Raw genomic sequence first — 21,718 nt, forward strand, 5'->3', positions numbered from 1 at the left:
GTGCCCAATGTGCTGCTAAGATTTCTGAAAATCCACTGGTTCTACTATTATATCAGCCAGGGGTCATAACTGGTGAAGCTTCAAAAAATTGACTCTGTTATGGTATCAGGTACTCTTTCTTCCAACAGTCGAAATTAAACAAGAGTACACACACACACACATGGATAGTTCTTGTTTTCTGAAAGATAGATTTACATCTTGAGTTTACATCTTAACAAGAATTTTCCACAAAAAAATAAAATTATTAGATACATATATATATATATATATAGATGTGGCTGTGTGGTAAGAAGCTTACTTCTCAACCACATGGTTTGGGTTCAGTCCCACTGCATGGCACCTTGGGCAAGTGTCTTCTGCTATAGCCTTGAGCCAACCAAAAGCTTGTGAGTGGATTTGGTAGGTGGAAACTGAAAGAAGCCCATCGTATATATATATATATATATATATATATATATATATATATATATATATATATATATATGTGCAATGTTGGTGTATTTATGTCCCTGTAACTTAGCGGTTTGGATAAAGAGACCAATAGAATAAATACTAAACTTAAAAATAAATCCTGGGATCGATTTGTTGGACAAAAATCCTTCAAGGTGGTGCTCCAGCATGTCCACAGTCAAATGACTGAAACAAGCAAAAGAGTAAAAGAACGTATTTAAACTGCATGGAACTCGGGGGGAAATGGTTCAAAAATCTATCTGCAAGCAGATCAATAGACCTGTCAGCTGAGCCAAACAGCAAAATATATTGGTGAGGCTTGGCAACCCTGACACTCCAGTTGCTGGCACCATCAAACTTGCTGCCATTCTGTCTAAGATAACTCCATTAACCAAATAAGATTAATGAGACATCAGAGATGACCTTCTTTTGATGTTTGGGTCTGTGAGAAAATGCCTTCTACTTTACAAGTTCTAGATTAACAAGCAATAATTTGAAACAACTTGCAAAGATGAGAACTGTCTGTACTTGTGTGTGTGTGTGTGTGTGTGTGTGTGTGTGTGTGTGCATGTGTGTGTGTGTGTGTGTGTGCATGTGTGTGTGCTTGTGTGTATGATCTTCCCAGATGTAAACTGGGTGTATCCCACATATATACACAGGATATGCCCAGCTTAGATCTGGGAAGATCAGATTTCTAACTACTCAATACATACTTGTACAGAGTGTGTATTTTATTATTAGCAAGAGGCCCCAAGAAGGGCTCATCTGTTTCAGAAATCCCATGGGTCGCTCTATCAACATATGGACCTGTGAAACGGATAAGCACTCTGTAGGGCCTCACACTAATAATACACACACATACACATTGTATATGCAGCATAATTGTGTCAATGATTAAGTTGCAAAAGCCTGATGAAACCTTTTTACAAAGCATAGTGAACAGCACTATTAAGAAATAAATGGGAAGAGAATATCTCTGGCTAAAATGACTTCTATAAAATGTAATTTTATATATGTATTACACACACACACAAAGGGCAACAGGAATTTGCTATGAAACAGTTTAACGGGTTAAGGGACCATAACTGAATAAGGATTTGATGAGGGGTGGTGGAAATGTTTGAAGTGAGGCAACAAATGAAACAAATCTGTCATTGGTCAACAATTACAACAAAGGAAATGGTGGTTAGAGTAGAAACTAAAATTAGATTTCATTGATTAGAATATTGTCTATCAATCACTTTATATATATATATATATATATATATATATATATATATACACACATGCATACATACATATACACACACACACACCATTTAAAGAAGTACTATTTAGCAGAATTCTGAAATAAGAAATGTCCGTTTTATTAGGGCTCTTATAAAGACGGGGTGATGGTAACTATAGAAGCTAGCCTAGTGTTGATTCATTCTCATCACAACCAATACTAATTAAAAGTACAGAGTTTTATATAATGATATATAGAAAATAAATTGTCAATTAATTATTGTTCATATAAATTAAACAAATGAGAAACACTTAATTTTGGTATATAACTGAATGAGCCGTAGGCTTCAATCTGAGATACATAGTTTAGATATATATATGGTCATTTTTTGGATTAATTAACTTTTTGCCTGTCCAAATCTTTGTCCATGCTTGTTTTCAGACTTTTAGTTTGACCAGGTTTCATATGTTCCGAGTAATGTAAAGCTTCTCTTTCCTAAGTCTCGATTGACTCTGGTGGTTGACAGAAATTAGGAATGTGTATCATACTATGAATGCATGGACGTGAGGAAAGTATGTCCTGTGAATCACACGGGGCAGGCAAACGATTGAATAAGCAACAGTCTATGACTGGTACTTATTCTGTCAGCTCTGGAAGGAATGAAAAGCAAAGTGGATCCTGGTTGTATTTTGAACTCTGATATAAGAGGGATTACTGAAGTAAATAGCTCCAATTGACCGGGACCAGAAAGAGGGAGTTGAATCTATTGACAGTGAGAAAGGAGGACTCCTGGAAGGGGCAGTTTCTTTCATATTAGAATAATTGGTGTAAATTAATCAAAACAGATCTGCTAATGATTTACAATATGAACACATTTATATTATTAGCTCTAGTGAGGATGTAATAGATGTCAGTCAATAGTTTCTCCTTTTTCTGTAGAATCTACAGCGAATAAATTATTATATTAAGTATTAAAAAAAAAAAACTTAAATTTGAAGAATATCAATGTTTTTTTTTTTTTTATGTGTAAAAAACACATTTCGTTTAAAATATCACTTGTAACATAGTTCTAGTTTTGAAAGGAAAGACATATCGATAGATCGAGGAGGAGAGAAAGGCACAGAAAGATAAATTAAACAATAAATGGAATCTCGTACCAGATGCAAACCAAATCTACAAATTTTGACACCGCCACGAAACACCCAAAAACTTGCCAAGAAACATTAGCGAAGTTATCTCCCCTAGATCGAGGTGATTTCAATTAGCAACAAACTTTAACATAGTGGCCCCTTTTTAGCAATATAATTTAAAATAAAGGGCAGACCCTGAAGATGTAGCCATGATGGTAGTGGTGGTGGTGGTAGGGGGGGGGCTTATATTGAAGAATAATGACGGCAAACAAAGGGAACACTTCAACAAAGAAACAAAACTCGATACATCTTGATGTCAACACATTATTTAACAATGGGTTGGAGGGGGGGGGGATAAAAAAAAAAAACTCATAATTTCACAAAACTGTTACTGTAGCAGGGGAAGAACCAACAAATAGATGAGAATTACATCAACTTCAAATAAAGAATATCACATGTCCTGCTATATGATAATAGTTGATCACTGTGGTAGCTACTATCGTGCATATATCAACCAAGGTCACACATATTTTTATTGTGGAATCTTAAACAGATTATTAAAAAATTTTGGTAAAGTTTCTTTTTTAGTTTTTTTGTTTTTTTGGGGGTTTTTTTTTCACAAGACGATGATAAAATTATTCTACATACTGGGTATTACTGCTGCCAATGGTTTTTCTCGCAAATATTACAAAGAACAGCCCACAAAAGGCAAATAGAAGTTGAGGAAATAATTAGAAAAAAAAAAAAAAAAAAGGATTAAAAAAAAAAGAGGGGAGTTACTTGAAATGTTTTCAACCATTAATAGTTAAAAATGACGTTTTTTTAAATAAACGTGCTGAATATTTTACATACGAAAAATTATTATAGTTATTATTAAAAGAAAACTTTGAGAGCTAATTCATAAATAGAGTAAATAAATATTCATATAAAAATCTGGTGGCGAGGGGTGGGGGGTCTGATAGAAGACTTAACACAGATTACAGCTGATTATTGAAAACTTTTATATAAAACTCTCAGCTCAGCAAAAACTGAGAATAAACTGAAGTCATTTTGTGAGACTAACAGTTCAACAGAGACATCGACATACTCTTATAACACTGTTAGCTCAAGAATAACTTCTATATTAAGACTGACAGGTCTGGATAGACTTTCATATTAGACTAGACACATCCAGTTAGACTGATTCTTCTGTAAATAGACTTCTATACAAGACTGACAGTTTTGCATAGTATTCCATATTAGACTGACAGTTCTGGACAGGCTTCCATACAAGACTGACAGTTCTAATTGGACTACCATGTTAAACTGACAATTGTGAATAGACTTCCATGCTAGACTGCCAGTTTTGGATGGGTTTCCAAGACAGGCTGACCATTCAGTAATAGACTTCCACATAACACTGACAGTTCTAGATGGATTTCCATATAAGACTGACAATTCTAGATAGACCTCCATATAAGACTGTTAGCTGAGCATAGACTTTAGCATAATCCTCCTTGTAAGACCAACAGTTTGGCAGGTTAGACTAGTAGGTGCTTTGTTATTTTCCACCTTTACCCAGTTTGTAAGTAGTCACAATGGGCTGAGTCTGAGGTCGTCGTCGTCTTCTCAGCAATAAGCTCAGAAGTAGTTTTCAGCTTTTCACAGGGAGCAAAGGAAGAGGAAAAGAACACTTCATAACATCGTTTACCTCTTTCAGATGCTTTGTTTGTTTCTGTTATATAACTAGTATTGTTGTTGCTGTTGTTGTTGTTGTGACTGTGGTCTTTGGTAATGTTGTTGTTCTGTACAATAACAACAACAACATCTAGATGTAAAAAGAGCTGGGGGGGGGGCAGCAGCAGCAGTAGCTAGTAGAAGATGTGCTGAAGAAAGAAACAAACCAACCAAACCAGCTTCATTGCTAACAAGAGGTTTCAGGGGGGAAAAAACTGAAAGCCCGGTTGATGCAAAATCTGTATTGCTTCGGAGTGATCTTGCATTCACCCAAACACTGGTTAGTCCGATAATGGAACTGGTCGTAGAACATGTCTTCTAGAAAGATTTAAAGTCAATTAACAACTGCAGCTGCTGCACTGTTCTCATTCCCATGATTGGTAAAACAAAATGTAACCAGATTCGGAATTCTTTTGGAGATCTGAGGGAAGACCATAAAAATCTTCTATTGCACTTGCATCGATTTTCTGTAAAATAAGGAAAACAAATTTAGAATAAAATTCAAGATAAACTCGTAGCAATAAGTGAAACAAAATTAAAGAGCATGGGTGCTATTGACTACACTGGTGCCACACTAATGTACTGAGTTCTTTGGAGTAAAGATTATTTGCCAACATAACATGGCAGTCCCGGTTTAGGACAAATGTTGCTGTAATTTAGCCCCAGGAGACATCATCTCCAGATGGCTGTACGACATGATCTGTGTCCTTATATTTTCGAAAATATAAGGACACAGAAGTCAAGTCTATCAGTCTGTTCATAGTAAGAGTCTTTTTTTAAATACTGGTTGCTGTTTGATTCTTTTATCTCACAGTTGTTAAGAATGTCTTCTGGCTATGTTATGGTGGTTTCCATAATAATTCTTTAATAAATTGTAAAGAAATATCTTTCGCTGAGTTAAGAATTTTGTAATATCTCTGCAGTAATGTACATCATGCTGCCCTGAGATGGTTCCAGTATCATACAGGTTTTTTTTTTTTTTTTATCTATAAGAGGTTTTCAACAAACGAATAACTTGCAGATGTCTGATTACCAAGCTGTACAAGCGGGACCGGTCAGTGGACTAACAGAACCGTTTAGCAGTTAAACTGACCACATCCTGCCTCTCACAGGCTATGTGACAAGGTCAATCTTGAAGAAATGACACAATGCATAACTAACACAAAATAATGTGAATAAATAGGATTACATTTGACTGAGTAATCTGGATGCTAAAGGGTCAATACATACTCTATTTACAGTGGTCAAATTAACAACTGGCCTTCTTACTGCAATATCATGTAATCCACATACAGTGGCCAAATTAATAACTGACCTTTACATGGCCTGTAACACATTATTCTATTTGTGCTGTATTTACAAAGGTGTTTATATTTTGAAAAGACAAATGACGATGGAACTGGACAAACAAGGGTTAAAATAAAGAACCCCCCCCCCCCCGAAAACTACCACAACTTACATCAACAATATCATCATCAAAAAGTAACCAGAAGCCATGGCTTTTAACAATGCTGATGTAGTGGCCTCTGTTAGGTCCACTTCCACAATGAATCACCACTGCTACCAAGTCATACAGTCGGTACGGATTATATGCATCATCAGACTGAAAAACAACAGAATAAAGAATTAGAATAAAGAATAAAGAATAAAGAATTAGAAACATTGAAAAAGAAAAGCAACTTTTTAATCGAATTTTAATTGCTTCTAACAAGGTACAAAATCAACTAGATTGTTTTGTTTTTTGGGGTTTTTTTGCGTTATAGACAATGATTGACAGAAATACAGGAATTGTAGAAATACATTAGACATCATCATCCTTTAACGTCCGTTTTCCATGCTGGCATGGGTTGGATGGTTTGACCAGAACTGGCAAGCTGGGGTGATGTACAAGACTCCAGTCTGACTTGGCCTGGTTTCTACGGCTGAATGCTGCCCTTCCTAATACCAACCACTATACAGTGTGAGCTGAAAATATGTTTACATATTGCCCATCTTGAGGATTTCCATTCACTACAGCAAGGTAGTTGTTGATCCTATGATTGATTTATCTGTCCTTTTAACAGGAAGTCTTGTTTTAGTCATGCTAGAAACCTTTAATCATTAGTCCAATGATTTGCTGTTAAACATTGAGATGGTAATGCTGGCATTGTGTCAAGATATACAATGCCACATTGGCAATAACAAAATTAAATCAAGATTAGCTCACACTTGGATGGTGCTTTTAGCATTAAGAATATATACATATACATATATATATATATATATATATATATATATATATATATATATATGTACTATGTTTTAAGTGGTGATAAACAGAAGTACTTACGGTATTAAATAAACGTAGTTCTAAAGGAAATACAACTCGGTAGGAAAGTTTTGTGTAGCGGTTCAACTGCTCCATATATTTGAAACGCTTTAAGTGCAAGGCAAGAATCTGAGGTAATTTTTTGACTCGCATTCTGAAACAAAAGAATTCATGCGAAATTAAACCATTTAAAAAAAATGCTGTTTTAAAAAATGTTACACAAAATTTTTTTAGTCCTTTATCATTTAAAATGTTCATATCAAATATTCTACCAGTTTCATGTTGAAAGTGGTCAGATTCTGCCTCTCATACCTACCCTACAGTGTCATTTTGGAAATATATAATCACATACATTTGAGAGAGTAAAGTGAATGCTAAAGGATTAAAAATCAATTGGAACAAAAACACAATAGAGGGCATTGAAACGTTCGGACAGACAGACAATACAAAGGCGGACAAGAGAAACAACAATCAGAAGGACAGGCAAAAAAGGACGGGTCGTTCTTGGTTTTCTTTCCTCAGTCAAGTGCCAGACGTCACGACCATTTCTGGCAGTTACACTTGAGATGGTTCGATCTGGTTGCCCCCAAAAAAGTCTAAGCTAAGAGCATTAGACTCCTTTGTAAGAAAGCTAGCGAATGCATATGGCAACAAAGACACAAAAGAAACAAAAAAAAAACGGGGAACATGGTAGAAAGTGTGAGTTTGAGTTGGTTATGATCACTGGAATGACAACAAACCTTTTCTGAGCCTCCTGTTTACTACAGCACACCTCACAGTAATATTTGTGTTCAGCACATAACGTCTCTGTGTTACTAAAACCTCGTAAACAATGGGTTATCGATGTGTTCTGCTCAACATCAACAGATAAATCTAGAAAATCTTCATCTTTACTACTGACCTGAAATACAAGGACATAATAAATCATTTCAAAGTCATACACACATGTAAATACATATACATACATGCACATATATATAAGAAATGGAAAACAAAACAATAAATTAAACAATTATAAATTCATTTCAATTTAAATATTTTATACAAACACCATTACATATTTAAACAGATTTGATTATTCTTGAAAAAATTTGTTTTATTAATGTATCATTTGTTTGTATAAAATATTTAAATTGAATTGAATTTATAATTGTTTGATTTATTGTTTTGTTTTGTTTTTTCATTTCTTATTAATATTTATATATTAATAAACTGTATATTTTTATTTACCTATTGGAATACCATTGTTATTGATATAGGTAATATAAACCAGTAAATTCTTCGGATATTTAACATCCCTTAGGCGAATTTTACACCTAGCTAAATTGTTATATACACACACACACACACACACATATAACAGGCATAATAATGTGAATTGTGTTAAAAGCCTCATTCTGCACAGCTTTAGTTATGAAGATAAAACATCAAAATTTATGGCAGAGGGTAAAAGAAGAGCAGATAAATCTCCAAGCAATTACCACAGTGACCAGAGCAAACAACACTTGTCTCCGCAATGCCTTGCTCGTCTCTGCACTTACCACAGACTTCACACTGAATCAGTAAATGGGTGTGCTTATGGACTGATTCAACAGCTGGAAATTGATGCAGCTGGTGCAAGGTCACACCACTGGCACACTAGATATACAGTTTGCTGTTTATAAAGAGATTCACTGCAAGCTTGGAGGTTGAGTCTTCATATTTAATTCTTTATTGCCCACAAGGGGCTAAGCATAGAGGGGACAAACAAGGACAGACAAAGATGTTGGATCTAACAAGATGATACAGGATCCAGAAGGGTGGTCATACATACTGCACTTTCATCTAAGCCAGATAAAAGGGTTCTCCATTTTGGCACAAGGCCAGCAATTTCAAATGGAGAGGATTAGCTGATTACATCAACCCCGGAGTTCTACTGGTCCTTATTTTATTGACCCCAAAAGGAAGAAGGCAAACTCAACTCCAGCAGAATTTTGAACTCAGAATTGGAAGAAATGCCTGGTGGCATTTCTTCCAATGCTCTACTGATTCTGCTAGCTAGCTGCATTTGAGCCACACGTAACGAAGTAATGATAATCATCATCATCATCATCATCATCGTTTAACGTCCGCTTTCCATGCTAGCATGGGTTGGACGATTTGACTGAGGACTGGTGAAACCGGATGGCAACACCAGGCTCCAGTCTGATTTGGCAGAGTTTCTACAGCTGGATGCCCTTCCTAACGCCAACCACTCAGAGAGTGTAGTGGGTGCTTTTACGTGTCACCCGCACGAATAATGGTGATGATATTAGCAATTAGAAAATAATTAAAGACTTACTGTTTCACAATTTAAACATCTAGTTTCATTGGTTAGCGTTCCTTGGAAAATATCATGAACCCATGTTGATGCAACCTTCGGATGGATATCAACACCTCCAACTGTTGATTTACTTCGGTTACCCTGTTTCTCTGCTTTAAAACAAAACTCAAACATAATCATCTAACACAAGCAACCAAAGAATTTCAATTATTACACTAATAGTAATGAAATTATTGTGTCTAGTGCTCAGGTGCACTACAACTCATCAAAGGTGCATGCGCAGTACATAGAATTATGTACAAATGCCAGGAAAGGGAACAGTGTATGAGTCAGGATAGACATGTGTGCATGCGTATGGAGGGGGAAGGGGATGTCAGGTGTAGGGTTAGTGAATTTCAGGAAGCATGGAGGTTTTTTTTAAGGATGCAATGTTTTGACAGCTAACAACTGATACAGGTAGTTTGTGAAAAAATGTTTCCGAAAGTCATGGGAGCTGTGCTGTTTTCTGACTTTATAAGGCATGTCCAGGTATGTTAAACACATGGAGCTCAAAAAGGTGCTTAAGGTGGTTGTTGGAACAATGGTTAATAATTTCTGAACATGGCATGAATCAGAAATAATTATTTCCTGAACATAGCACTGATGTGGGCAAACAATAACAAATAGATATTTCATTTTTATATCAAAAAGTTACATCAAAAGACTGTCGTCAACATGTTGGTAAGCTCCGAGATAAACTTACACTAGATCTGTCAATTATTTCCCTTTACATGATTAGAATTCTCTATCAAAGTGTGATCGATTCTATGGAACTTGTGCTTCTATCTATTCCTCCATCCAAATATCCACCCACCTATATATAAATACCTGAGTCTACTTATATTAATCTAAATACCTGTTTACCTACCTCTATATCGATCCATCTGCCCATCTGTGCACTAAATAAACACATGAGCCTGTCAATACCTGTCCACTTGTCTAGTGATCTATCTACAGTGCAAAGTGGAGAAGGTGTCAGCTGTAGCATTACTCATCATCATCACCATCATCGTTTAAGGTCCGCTTTCCATGCTGGCATGGGTTGGACGGTTTGATTGAAGACTGGCAAGCCAGGAGGCTGCACCAGGCTCCCATCTGATCTGGCAATGTTTCTACGGCTGGATGCCCTTCCTAATGACAACCACTCCAAGTGTGTAGTGAGTGCTTTTTACATGCCACCAGTATGGGGCCAGTCAGGCAGCACTGGCATCGGCCATGCTCAAATGGTGCTTTTTACGTGCCACCAGCATGGGTGCCAGTCAGGTGGTACTGGCATTGGCCATGACTACAATTTCACTTGACTCAACAGGTCTTCTGAAGCACAGCATATTGCCTGACGATTGAAAGGTATCTTTAAACAGGCCAGTTATGCGACACTGGCATCGGCACAAAACACACTTCTATATTATAAATGCTAGGTTCAGTGATGTGTACAAACGTGGCTTGTCTAATGCATCTATCAATGTAAACAGCCTTTTATATTCAGTGAGTCTTGTGATATCGGGTAACGGTGAATGCTGTAATATTTTGATGTCTTGGACTCTTGTACAGTCCCAGATATGATCTTCATTGTACAGAGTTTAAATTATGGAATTGCGTTCATTTTTCAATAAAGAAATGATTTTAATTAAAGCTAGGTCAGGGATCATATCACAGGATGATGAAACCTGTTACAAGCAGCAGTTCCATAGTTGAGTAGTTGGTAACTAAGCTAGCTCCCCCACTTGAGTAGCCTGCTACTCTTGCGAGGAGTATGTCTGGATGCCCTGTTGAAGGGTAGAGGTGCTCTTCGTGGGCCAATGGCCATCCAGTTCGGGAAGCCAATGGCAAACCGTCCCAATATCTCTACCAAGAAAACACAATGAGAAAATCAGAACCAAGTATTGCCATGACTTCATCCAATGGGAGAACTCCCACTTAATCAGGCAGACTTTTGTTGTTGATCATTGATGTGCAGCAAAAGTGCACGAGACAATGATGACAAATATTTCGATGCAGTTGTGCCTATGTATGAAACAATAAAGTTCACCACCACTGCCACCATGGCATAAAACTTTGATAGAAGAGATAGTGTGAGAGAATGAGATGTCTTACCTTGCAACAAATCAGCCACAGTGTTTAGGAGATAGTTCAGAAATTCGTGTGCATCTTGCTGCATATAGTTATCAAACAACTCTGAAAAACAAAGACAATTACTGACGCTTACGAACACAGATGTTAAATGATGGTGATTGTATATTTGACCTGGGTATGGCTTTAAACAACATCCAGTGGTAGGGCACTGGTTTGGGAGCTCCAGTGTGCATGTTGTCACTTACAAAATATCAAAGGGCCTCATGTCTTTACATACATATTGTCTGTGAGGAAAATTTTCTCCTGAGCCAATTTCAGCAGTAAAAGGCTCTCCCAAACTTGAGTGTATATGAACAGGTTAAATACGACTGTACAGGAGTATATTTAATTCAATGCTGCTTTGTGCAACTCTGCTTATTTAATCCAAGCTTGACCAATTTTTACTTACATGGATAAATGAGTTATTTACTATTCTTATAAATAAGAACTATCATTTATATAGTCCTGTGAAAGACAAATTCAGTATTCATAGCTGATGATTTGCAATGACAGAGAAACCCGTCTCACATTCTGATGTCGTCATTCACAGCCCAGTCTGTTACCAGTCATATTGAGCACGAGGAGAACTTTCTCTTGGGACTATTTCCACAGTGAAAGGCCTTCTCACATCCAAGTACGCACATGTGATAAATCTGGTTGTACATAACAATATTATAGATATTTGTTAGTTTTTACATCTGTTTTTCCATGCTACGAAGGTTTATATGAATATATTATTAAGGCATTGTTTTACAACCAAATGTTCTTTCCATCTTAAGCCAACCAAAACCTCAAGTGAATTTATTAGAGGGAAACTGAAAGAAGCCTGTCACATGTGGCTGTGTTGTCACCTCTGTCAACAAATTGTCCACTCAAGATGTATGAAGTAAGAGATCCTTTACTTGAAAGACAGGTTAGGGTCAATAATAAACAAAATCAAACACACACACAGACAAAGTATGCGTGTTGTTAGTTTGTGGGTTGGCTGTGGTTTTGATTTCTTTATATACCTCAAGCTGCTTGTAATTCATATTTGGATTTTTTTTCCATGGCATGAAACATTGGTACAGCAGATGGTTCCCAATCCATTTAGCAGAGAGTCATAGGCAGTGATATGGCTTGGTGCAGGTCTTGTTTGCTGTCCAGCATTGATAAGTAACAACAATGACGAAACATCGATGTCTGTTGCTCCGAGAAGGGACCTATGTGAGTTGTCTCACTTGAGGTGTCTTTTACACCAGGTCCATAGAGAATGTATTCTCTTATGCCTAAAAACCACAGCTGACCCATGAACTAACAATACACATACCTTGAGCAGGTGTGTTCGATTTTGTTTATAAACTTCAAGCTGCTTCTAATTCATATTTGAAACATAATTAGATGCTAGAGAGAGAGAAAGAAAACATTAAAATGTGTGATATCAAATGAGTCAGCGCCAGAAAGGCTTGGCCAAAATGTTTCAAACCCCACAGGTATCCTTTTAAACAAGTTTACCTCAGTGTTACATTATATTGAATAATGTCTGTTTCCATATGAAATACTGAAAGAATTGAAATGAGATTTTTTTTTCTTTTTAAAGTTATTTTCTGTTCTGAAGATATGTTGTTTATTTGTTACAGTCATTAAATATTAATTAACAATGTCAGAAAAATATAAGATTACTCAAGGAAAACAATATAAGAAATAGAATTTACCGTTTTCTTTACGTAACCTGGTAATAAATTTCTTTGGTGCTATAGTGCCAACCTTTTTCTTCTGCGTGGCTATATTGTAAAAGAGATCGGCAAGACATGTTAGCAGTGTTTCTTTTTTCTGGTTCTTCTGTTGTAATTTGTATTGCAGAACTTTTTCACGGAACGGACGGCAGAAGTATAGCGCTTGCAACACAGAATTGCAGTAACACGTATTTCCAAACTGAAAGGAAAACAAATCAAATACATTGACCAACTTTGAAGGAACAAATACAATTACAAAAAAAAAACCCACCAACAAAACAATGCATAAATACATACATATATATATATATATATATATATATATATATATACATACATACATACACACATAGACATACATTATATATAGACACAGACACACACATACACGATAGGCAATTCCTGTCAACCAAATTCATTCACAAAGGCATTGGTCAGCAAGGTTATAACTGAAGACACAAAGTGGAAAACAGTGAGACTGAACCCCAAACCATGTGGTTGCAAAGTATGTGTGTGTGTGTTGTGTGTGTTTACATTCAGTGCTCAATGCATTGAAATGGCATCGAGCAGTGAACTTCATTGGCAGTTCTTTGCTAAAAAAATAGTCTGCACTTTTGAAAATGTGTGGAAATAAAAATCCCTCAGTAATATGAAATCATCCATGTTAGCATAGTAAAAATAGACCAATGTAAAAACAAACAAACATCGTTAGTTCTTTGCTTAAGATTATAAAACTGGGTTTCTCTCTTTCATATTACGTTTGTGATTGGTTAAGTAGATAACCTTGTAAAATGGACGTTGAAATTAAGTTTACTGTCATTAATAACACCACAGATGATAAATGAAATATAACAAATCTCAAAACTCGATAGGGTGCACAGCCTGGAAATCAAGGGGTCTCTCCAGTTTGAGGTGCTACTTCTATGCATTGAGAGGTCACAGCTCTGCTATGATGAACATGTAATTAAAATGTCACAAGGAAGGAACACAAGAGAAATCCTTCGAGTTTAGGAGACCAAAGAATAGACCAAGAAGTTGGAAAATATCCATAATCTCAATTGGTCACACTTGGGAATTGAGCCGGAAAGTGTAATGGCATTTGCATCTAATAGGATCCTAGATAGAAGGTACCTAGGGACCCTAACCACCCAAAGGAATTGTGGGCAGAGAAAATGGATGGAACAAAATATGAAAACTATGAAGTTCACATTGTGCTTATTCCGTTTTCCCAGACAGTTGCATCTGGTTAAATATTGAGGTCAAAGAGTTCAGGAACTTCATTCCATCACCAACTTTGTGCAATGTCTGTGACATGTTATTTCGCTATAAATAGATACCATGACGAGGCGCGTTTCACAACGGGAAGCAGTAGGGGATATTGTATAACTGTCAAGTGAGTTCTGTGCTAAGTTCAATAACATGACATCCTGTCAAGGGAGAGAGATGAAACGCTCTGCTGTTTAAGAAAAAGTGGAATAAACTCGGCTCTGCAGCAAACTCCAATACCTATTGGTAATTGTGGTGGATAAATGGGAAAAAATATTAACCACTTCATGTTGCCATTATGAATCAAGGATGGAGTAGGTTTAGTTTAGACTCCAAAGCATCAACCATTAACTCCAGTTACAGAAATGACTTTAACCCTTTTTCGTTACCAAATTTCTCTTGAAATACACTTTGTTTCAATAAATTTTGAAAATAATACAGAATTTAGGAAAATCAAGACAGTGTTCGAACATAGATTAACCTGCACTTTAGATGGAAGATTTTAATCTCGATCAATACCAAACAGAAAGGTTTACATCGAAAGGGTTCATCAATATACGTTGTGTGAAGACAAAGGGTCAGCAGGATTTCAACACTGCTACTTCTCAGTCTAGCTCCTTTTATAGAGTCACCTTTTTATCTCTTTATTGACAGACATACTGGGAAGCGAAATGGTATGACAAGCTAGAAAAGAGGTAAAATAGTCAACTCGTATGGAACACTGACAGAAATAACTAAATACTTTCAAATAAAATGGTCAAAAGGAACTACAGTTCTATATTTGAGAGATGAAGAATTATTTACATCATTTACATTTGACAGATATTTGTCCTCATCTTGTTTGTTATTAACACAACGTTTCGGCTGATATACCCTCCAGCCTTCATCAGGTGTCTTGGGGAAATTTCTAACCTGGGTTCTTATTCCTAAGGTACTTTTTCTATGTTATTATTATTATTATTATTATTATTATTATTATTATTATTCAGGTCACTGCCTGCAATCGAACTCAGAATATTGGGGTTAGTAGCCCGCACTCTTAACCACTACGCCATATGCCCATGGGATATCAGCTTAACAGATATGGGGTTATCTGATTTAATATTTCAGAGCTCAATAAATTTTCTTTTGTCTTTAATTCTCTTCTCGTTAAAATCACTTCAGCGAGAGGGAAAGAGTAAAACTCTAAATCGTTTGAAGTAATATTAAGTAATATAACTTTATCGCTCCTACCTGAAACTAAGATGGTACTTTTGCTTCCTGCTTGAGTAAGAATTTGTTAGGAGAGCGTAGAAGAATAAATGTGATCATCAACTTCATCTCTCTCTCACTTTCTTAAGACAACCCCGCCACACACAGACACACATATGGGTCAGCTATTGGAATTTTGTTTACAACAAAAAACAGAATTACTATTATTTTATACCTTCAGAATGTTTTGCAAAGCTATATTTAATGGTTGTGGCCCAATAAAAGTGAAGTGAATTGATAAAGGGATGCAGTAAGAACTACGTAGAAATCTCATCAATAGGAGACGCAGAGATGTGGCAGGAGAGCTTTACACATCAGAAAGCAATTAGGTCATAGGAATGGAAAAGAAGATATTTCTTAAGCTAATAAAATGGAGTTAGAAAAAACATATTCTAAAGGATGTAAATACTACAAGAATTATAAAAATAATTCTCTGCATGATATGAATTCAAATATTGATTTAGCAATTAAGCTAAAATTATGATGGAATTTGATGCCAGTGGTGGGGAAGTTTTCTTTAAAATAAGTTTAGCTGCTTATTCAATGCACTTTTAAGGAAGAATGAAAACAGAACACTTAAAAATAAATATATGTGAATTTGCAAAGTGAACAATGGTAATGTTTAATGATTCAATTGAATCAGATAAAAAATATGCATGACACCTTCTGTTTCAATCATCTTGGAATGACCAAAGCCTTGTGAGTAGATTTGGTAGATAGAAACTGAAAGAAGCCCATCATGTATGTGTGTGTGTGTGTGTGTGTGTGTGTGTGTGTGTGTGTGTGTGTGTGTACATTTATGTCTACTTGTTTTGACATCGCATGGCAGTTGTAAATAATTGTCACTATCATACAAACAGTGTCGTTCATTTCCAATATCCTGCAAAAACATGCCAGGCCACGGAGGAAATATTGCTTTGCTTGGAAACAAGTATGGGCTGGTGACAAGATCTGGCCATAGAAAATCTGCTTCTATGGCACCGAGGGCAAGTGTCTTCTATTATAGCCTTGGGCCGACCAAAGCCTTGTGAGTGGACTTGGTAGACGGAAACTGAAAGAAACCCATCATATATATATATATATATATATATATATATATATATATATATATATATATATATATATACACATATATGTATGTATGTATGTATGTGTGTGTCTTTGTTTGTCCCTTTACCATTGCTTGACAACTGATGTTGGTGTGTTTATGTCCCTGAAACTTAGTGGTTCATCAAAAGGAAACCGATAGAATAAGTAGTAGGCTTACAAAGAATAAGTCCTGGGGTTGATTTGTTTGACTAAAGGCAGTGCTCCAGCATGGCCACAGTCAAATGACTGAAACATGTAAAAGAGTAACTCCTTTGTTACCATATTTCTGTTGAAAGACACAACCTTTCTTTCAATTAATTTTGAAATTAAGGAAGAATTTAGTAAAATAACTGTCATTATTTATTTGATGTTTGGTACATAAACTGATCCCTTCCTAACGCCAACCACTCCTAGAGTGTAGTGGGTGCTTTTTACGTACCACCGGCACGGGGGCCAGTCAGGCAGTCCTGGCATCAGCCATACTCGAATGGTGCTTTTTACGTGCCACTGGCACGGGAGCCAGTCAGCTGGCACTGACATCGACGGAGTGAATAATTTCCAAACCAAGATACAAAAAAAAATGACCACACAAGCAGCATAAATTCAACGAAACAGATTCTGTTGGTTCTACTCTGCAATGCCCAGATCATATCAAAGGGTTAAATAGGGAAATGTGAGCAGGTTGCTTGCGTGAATGCCAACTAAGCATTTACCATAGAACTGTCACAGAACTTTACAGATTCATGTCATCAGTGAGACTGATTTGTAATTTATATTCAGTTTCCAAGTGACATATTTACTATTCTCAAAATAAATAAATAATAAAAATAAAATATACAGCATAAAAAAAATATAAAGAGGTATCTATCTAAATCAATAGTAATTTCCAAAGAAATATTTTTAGTGTTATAAATAAATTCTAAAATGATTATCTAAATGTTGATTCAAGCTGTCGTTTTTGTACATTAATGCATAGAAAGTTGTACGTGAAGCCATATGCTACTGCCTCAGCAAAAGGCTGTGCCTGCATGTAGTTATACATTCGCACATTCTAGTCTGCAAATATGTTGGTGTATATATATATGTAGAGGTAAATGATTCTGTATCTATTGACAGGTAGGTGGCTGCTTGACTCTAAGTGAATGTGTTGGTAGATAAGTGAATCTGTAGTTTAATGTTTCATTCAAATAACAGTCAGAAACATTTTAATAATGAGCACCAAGTTATTGAAAGAGGGCAGATTGAACTCCTGCTGCAAAACAAATAACAAAAGACAATCCCTGAATCCCAAGACCAAATAGATGATACGTTGGCTTTGAATAGTTCTGAAGATTTTCAGTCCTGATACACATGACTATTAATGGAGAAGTTATTGATATAAACAAGACAGAAGTTTCATAATTGACATGCTGGAATACATTTGTCTTGAAAATACATCAATAAAAGTGTCTTCTACAAGAGCTTCAGGTCAACCAAAGCCTTGGGAGTGGATTTCGTAGACAAAAACTGAAAGAACTCTGAATCTTATCAGGTGTGTGTGTGTGTGTGTATGTGTGTGTATGAGGGTGGGTCAAAAAATAATGCCATTTTGTTTAGGACAGGTATAATTACCAACACAGGAACATGTAACATACATCAAAAGGAAGCTGGTCCTCTGTGGATCACATCCCTACTTCTCAACATAGTCACCATTTCTCTCAATAGCAATGTTCCACCTTCGAATAAGAGCATGTATCCCTGCCCCGTAAAATTCTGTTGACTGTTCTTTGAGCCACTTCTTCACTACAGTTTTCACTTCTTCGTCACTGGAATAATGTTTGCCTCTCAAACCCTCTTTCATGGGGCCGAAGAGATGATAGTCTGATGAGGAAGTGAAAACTGTAATGAAGAAGTGGCTCAAAGAACAGTCAACAGAATTTTATGGGGCAGGGATACATGCTCTCATTCGAAGGTGAAACATTGCTATTGAGAGAAACGGTGACTCTGTTGAGAAGTAGGGATGTGATTCACAGAGGACCAGCTTCATTTTGATGTATGATACATGTTCCTGTGTTGGTAATTATACCTGTCCTAAACAAAATGGCATTACTTTCTGACTCACTCTCATATATATTGATATATATATATATATATGCATGTATGAGTGTGTGTATGCTTGTGTCTCCTTGTCTTGACATTGTATGATTGTTGTAAACGAGTGTCACTGTCATACAAGCAGTGGAGAAATGGAGAAATGTTTCCTTGCCTGGAAACAAGTCAGCAAGAGAAGGGGGCATCCAGTAGCAGGTAATCTGTCTCAATAAACTTCGTTTCACTCATCCAAGCATGGAAAAGTGGATGCTGAAATGATGATGATGGTGGTGATGCTTGTGTAAGTTAGGCAATTGTATGCTTGGGGAAGAGTTCCGTTAGACAGATGCCTTTCACAGTTACCCTCCACCACCTGTTCCCCAATCTATCAAACAATAGACAGCTCACAGACGATCACATGGAGAACTGCAAACAAACACCACCACCTATATATAAACAGTAAGATTTTGGTTAACAGTCAGTGAATACATGTGATGAGGGGGAAATATGAAATTACACACACACACACATTGCATGATATGTTTCTTTCAGTTTCTGTCTATCAAATCCATTCACGAGTTTTTGATCAGGTCAGGGTTTATAACAGAAGGCACCCAAGGTGCCAAACAATGATGGGATTAAGCCTGAAAGTATAGTTAGGAAGCAAACTTCTTAAGCACACAAGGCTGGATTAACAAAAAAAACAGGCAGGACTTGTTAGCTGACAGACGCACTCATTCCCACAATACAGCACAATTTATTATTATGTGTGTCATTTCAGAGAGATTTGGTGTATTTTACTGTTTTTTTTTGTTTTTTTTATGGCTGGGTAGTGAAAGAATAACTACATTGATGTAATAAAATATGCCTATTTTGAATAAATCTTTGGCAAAATATATCTAAGTAAGCTACAGCATAAATGTAAACGATAATGGTTAGATTTTACTATAGAACAACCAAAATTGTCATAATAGCATATAATTACAACATAATACCCTATAACTAGTCATTATGCCATAACTACATCACCTATTCCACTAATGTGTGCAGTTTATATGCATCATATTGCTAAAAGTTGAATATCTGACAATACACTAATTCTGTTAACTGATATGAAATTAGTTCACCCAAAATTAGGTGAAACAGACACTTTTCAAGAAAAGGCTGAAAATTCTTTTTCAAAATACAGTCCAATCTAATAGAAGGAACTAATAATTATGGTTTTTAAAGAGGATAATTAACATCCACTTTTCCATGCTTGCACAGGTCAGACAGAATTTGAGGCAGATTTTGCTATGGTTGGATGCCTTTCCTGTTGTTAACCCTCAACTGTTTCCAAGCAAGGTAACATTTCTCCTTGGCCAGATATGATACTTAAGGAAGACTAGAAATGAACAACACAGCTAGTATGAAGGTGATGCTCATTTACAATTGTCACATGATGTCTTGATAAGAGTACACACAAACACACACATACATAAAGACTGGTCTCTTCCAGTTTCCAACAATTGAATCCACCTGCAAAGCTTTGGTTGGCCTGAGGTCATAGAAGAAGACACTTGTCCAAGGTGTCACTTAGTGTGATTGAACCTGAGACTACATGGTTAAGAAGCAAGCTTCTTCACAATTCTTCATCACTGAATTCTAGATTTTAAGGAGAATTTTGTTGCAATAAAAAAAGAAAAACAAAACTGAAGCAAATTGAAACAAAAAAGTTTAAAGAGTAAAATAAAATAATGTATGCAGGGAGAAATGACCATCTCTGGGATAGGCATACTACATGAATGCTGGGTTGAAAAAGTGGTCTCACATACACATGACTATCTCTGGGATAGGCATGCTGAGTTGAAAAGGTGGTGCTTACTGCACCTAAGTTTCCCAAACATTCACTCATCTAAGGACTTATTAGGCTAGAGGTTGGTCAGATGAGAACCTGTGCCATTGTTATCATTAATAATACCATGTGATATTTTTAATAATACCACATCAAGATATGTTCCTCTTAACAGTTTCCATTCAACCTTATTTCATTCATTCCAGCCATCCAGGGACACAGCCTTCAAGATTTCAATTGAACAAATTGCACCCAGTATCTATTTTCGAGTGTGGTTCTTACTCTAATGAACTCATTTGCTGAATTGCTAAGTTATGGGGATATAAACAAACCAATATCAGTTGCCAAGCAGTGGACACACTGACACACACATATGCACGTGATGGGCTTTCACAGTTTCCACTTACAAAATTTACTCATATGTCGGCCCAGGGCTATTATACAAGACACTTGCTCAAAGTACTGCACAGTGGGACTGAACCTGAGACCACATCTCCATGCCTGCACCAGATTTGAAATGACTTCTTGAACAAGTACTTTTTTTAATTTTATTTATCACACAGTATTACTCAGTCTTAATAAATAATAGCTTTTGTTTCTTTTTTTTCTCTCTTATAAAGTAACTTAAATCTACGTAAAGACTTTTGGCATTGTATCAGTGAAAATACTGTGAGCAGTGAATCACTTAATGGAAGATATTCTCAAAAATGTCCAGCATTTTCTCCAAGATGAAAGATGTGGTTAATATCAAAGAGACTGAGCCAAATGTTATATAAGTAGATACTAAGTCTAAGAGTAGACAGCGTTTTGCCAACTACCACTTAGCCATTAGTACAATAGTTAATTTTCACAGCTGGTGTGGGAAGTAGAAAATACGGGCAGCAGTAGAAAAGTAAATAAAACGATAAAGAAAACACATGTGCAAGCACACATACACGCATACACACACACACACAAGAATTACTAATGTACAGCAATATTTAGTGTGGTGTTAGACTTGTTATTTAGTTGGCCGCAAGCCCTTCTGCAGAAATATGTCTCATTTGATTATTTAGATGAAGGAGAAAATGGTTTTAAGATAACCTAAAACATTGTTCTTTTTCTTTCGTTCATTCTGAAGACCATTAGAGAAGACTGTGGTTTCTATCTCTCCACATAAATCTTCCTTTGCCTTAACGAGCTTCATTACATGCATAAATTAAACAACA

The 21,718-nt window shown here is 36.1% G+C and overlaps 1 protein-coding gene across 2 annotated transcripts in view; it reads right to left on the reverse strand.

Moving 5' to 3' along the window:
• Positions 1-2,737: 2,737 nt before the first annotated feature.
• The window catches only part of LOC106877200 (ubiquitin carboxyl-terminal hydrolase 46), a 50,989-nt gene continuing 32,008 nt past the window's right edge, over positions 2,738-21,718 (reverse strand). For both annotated transcript variants that reach the window (XM_014926045.3, XM_014926044.3), the window contains exons 3-9: positions 12,980-13,199; positions 11,268-11,348; positions 9,153-9,286; positions 7,573-7,733; positions 6,854-6,986; positions 5,984-6,127; positions 2,738-4,991 (exon numbers count right to left, since the gene is read on the reverse strand). In XM_014926045.3, coding sequence (XP_014781531.1) covers positions 4,890-4,991; positions 5,984-6,127; positions 6,854-6,986; positions 7,573-7,733; positions 9,153-9,286; positions 11,268-11,348; positions 12,980-13,199 — 975 coding nt within the window. In that variant the 3' untranslated portion in view covers positions 2,738-4,889. The remainder of the gene's footprint in view (positions 4,992-5,983; positions 6,128-6,853; positions 6,987-7,572; positions 7,734-9,152; positions 9,287-11,267; positions 11,349-12,979; positions 13,200-21,718) is intronic.

This window comes from Octopus bimaculoides, chromosome 10, assembly GCF_046866305.1.
Source record: "Octopus bimaculoides isolate indiv1 chromosome 10, ASM4686630v1, whole genome shotgun sequence".
NCBI classification, from domain to species: Eukaryota; Metazoa; Mollusca; class Cephalopoda; order Octopoda; family Octopodidae; genus Octopus; species Octopus bimaculoides.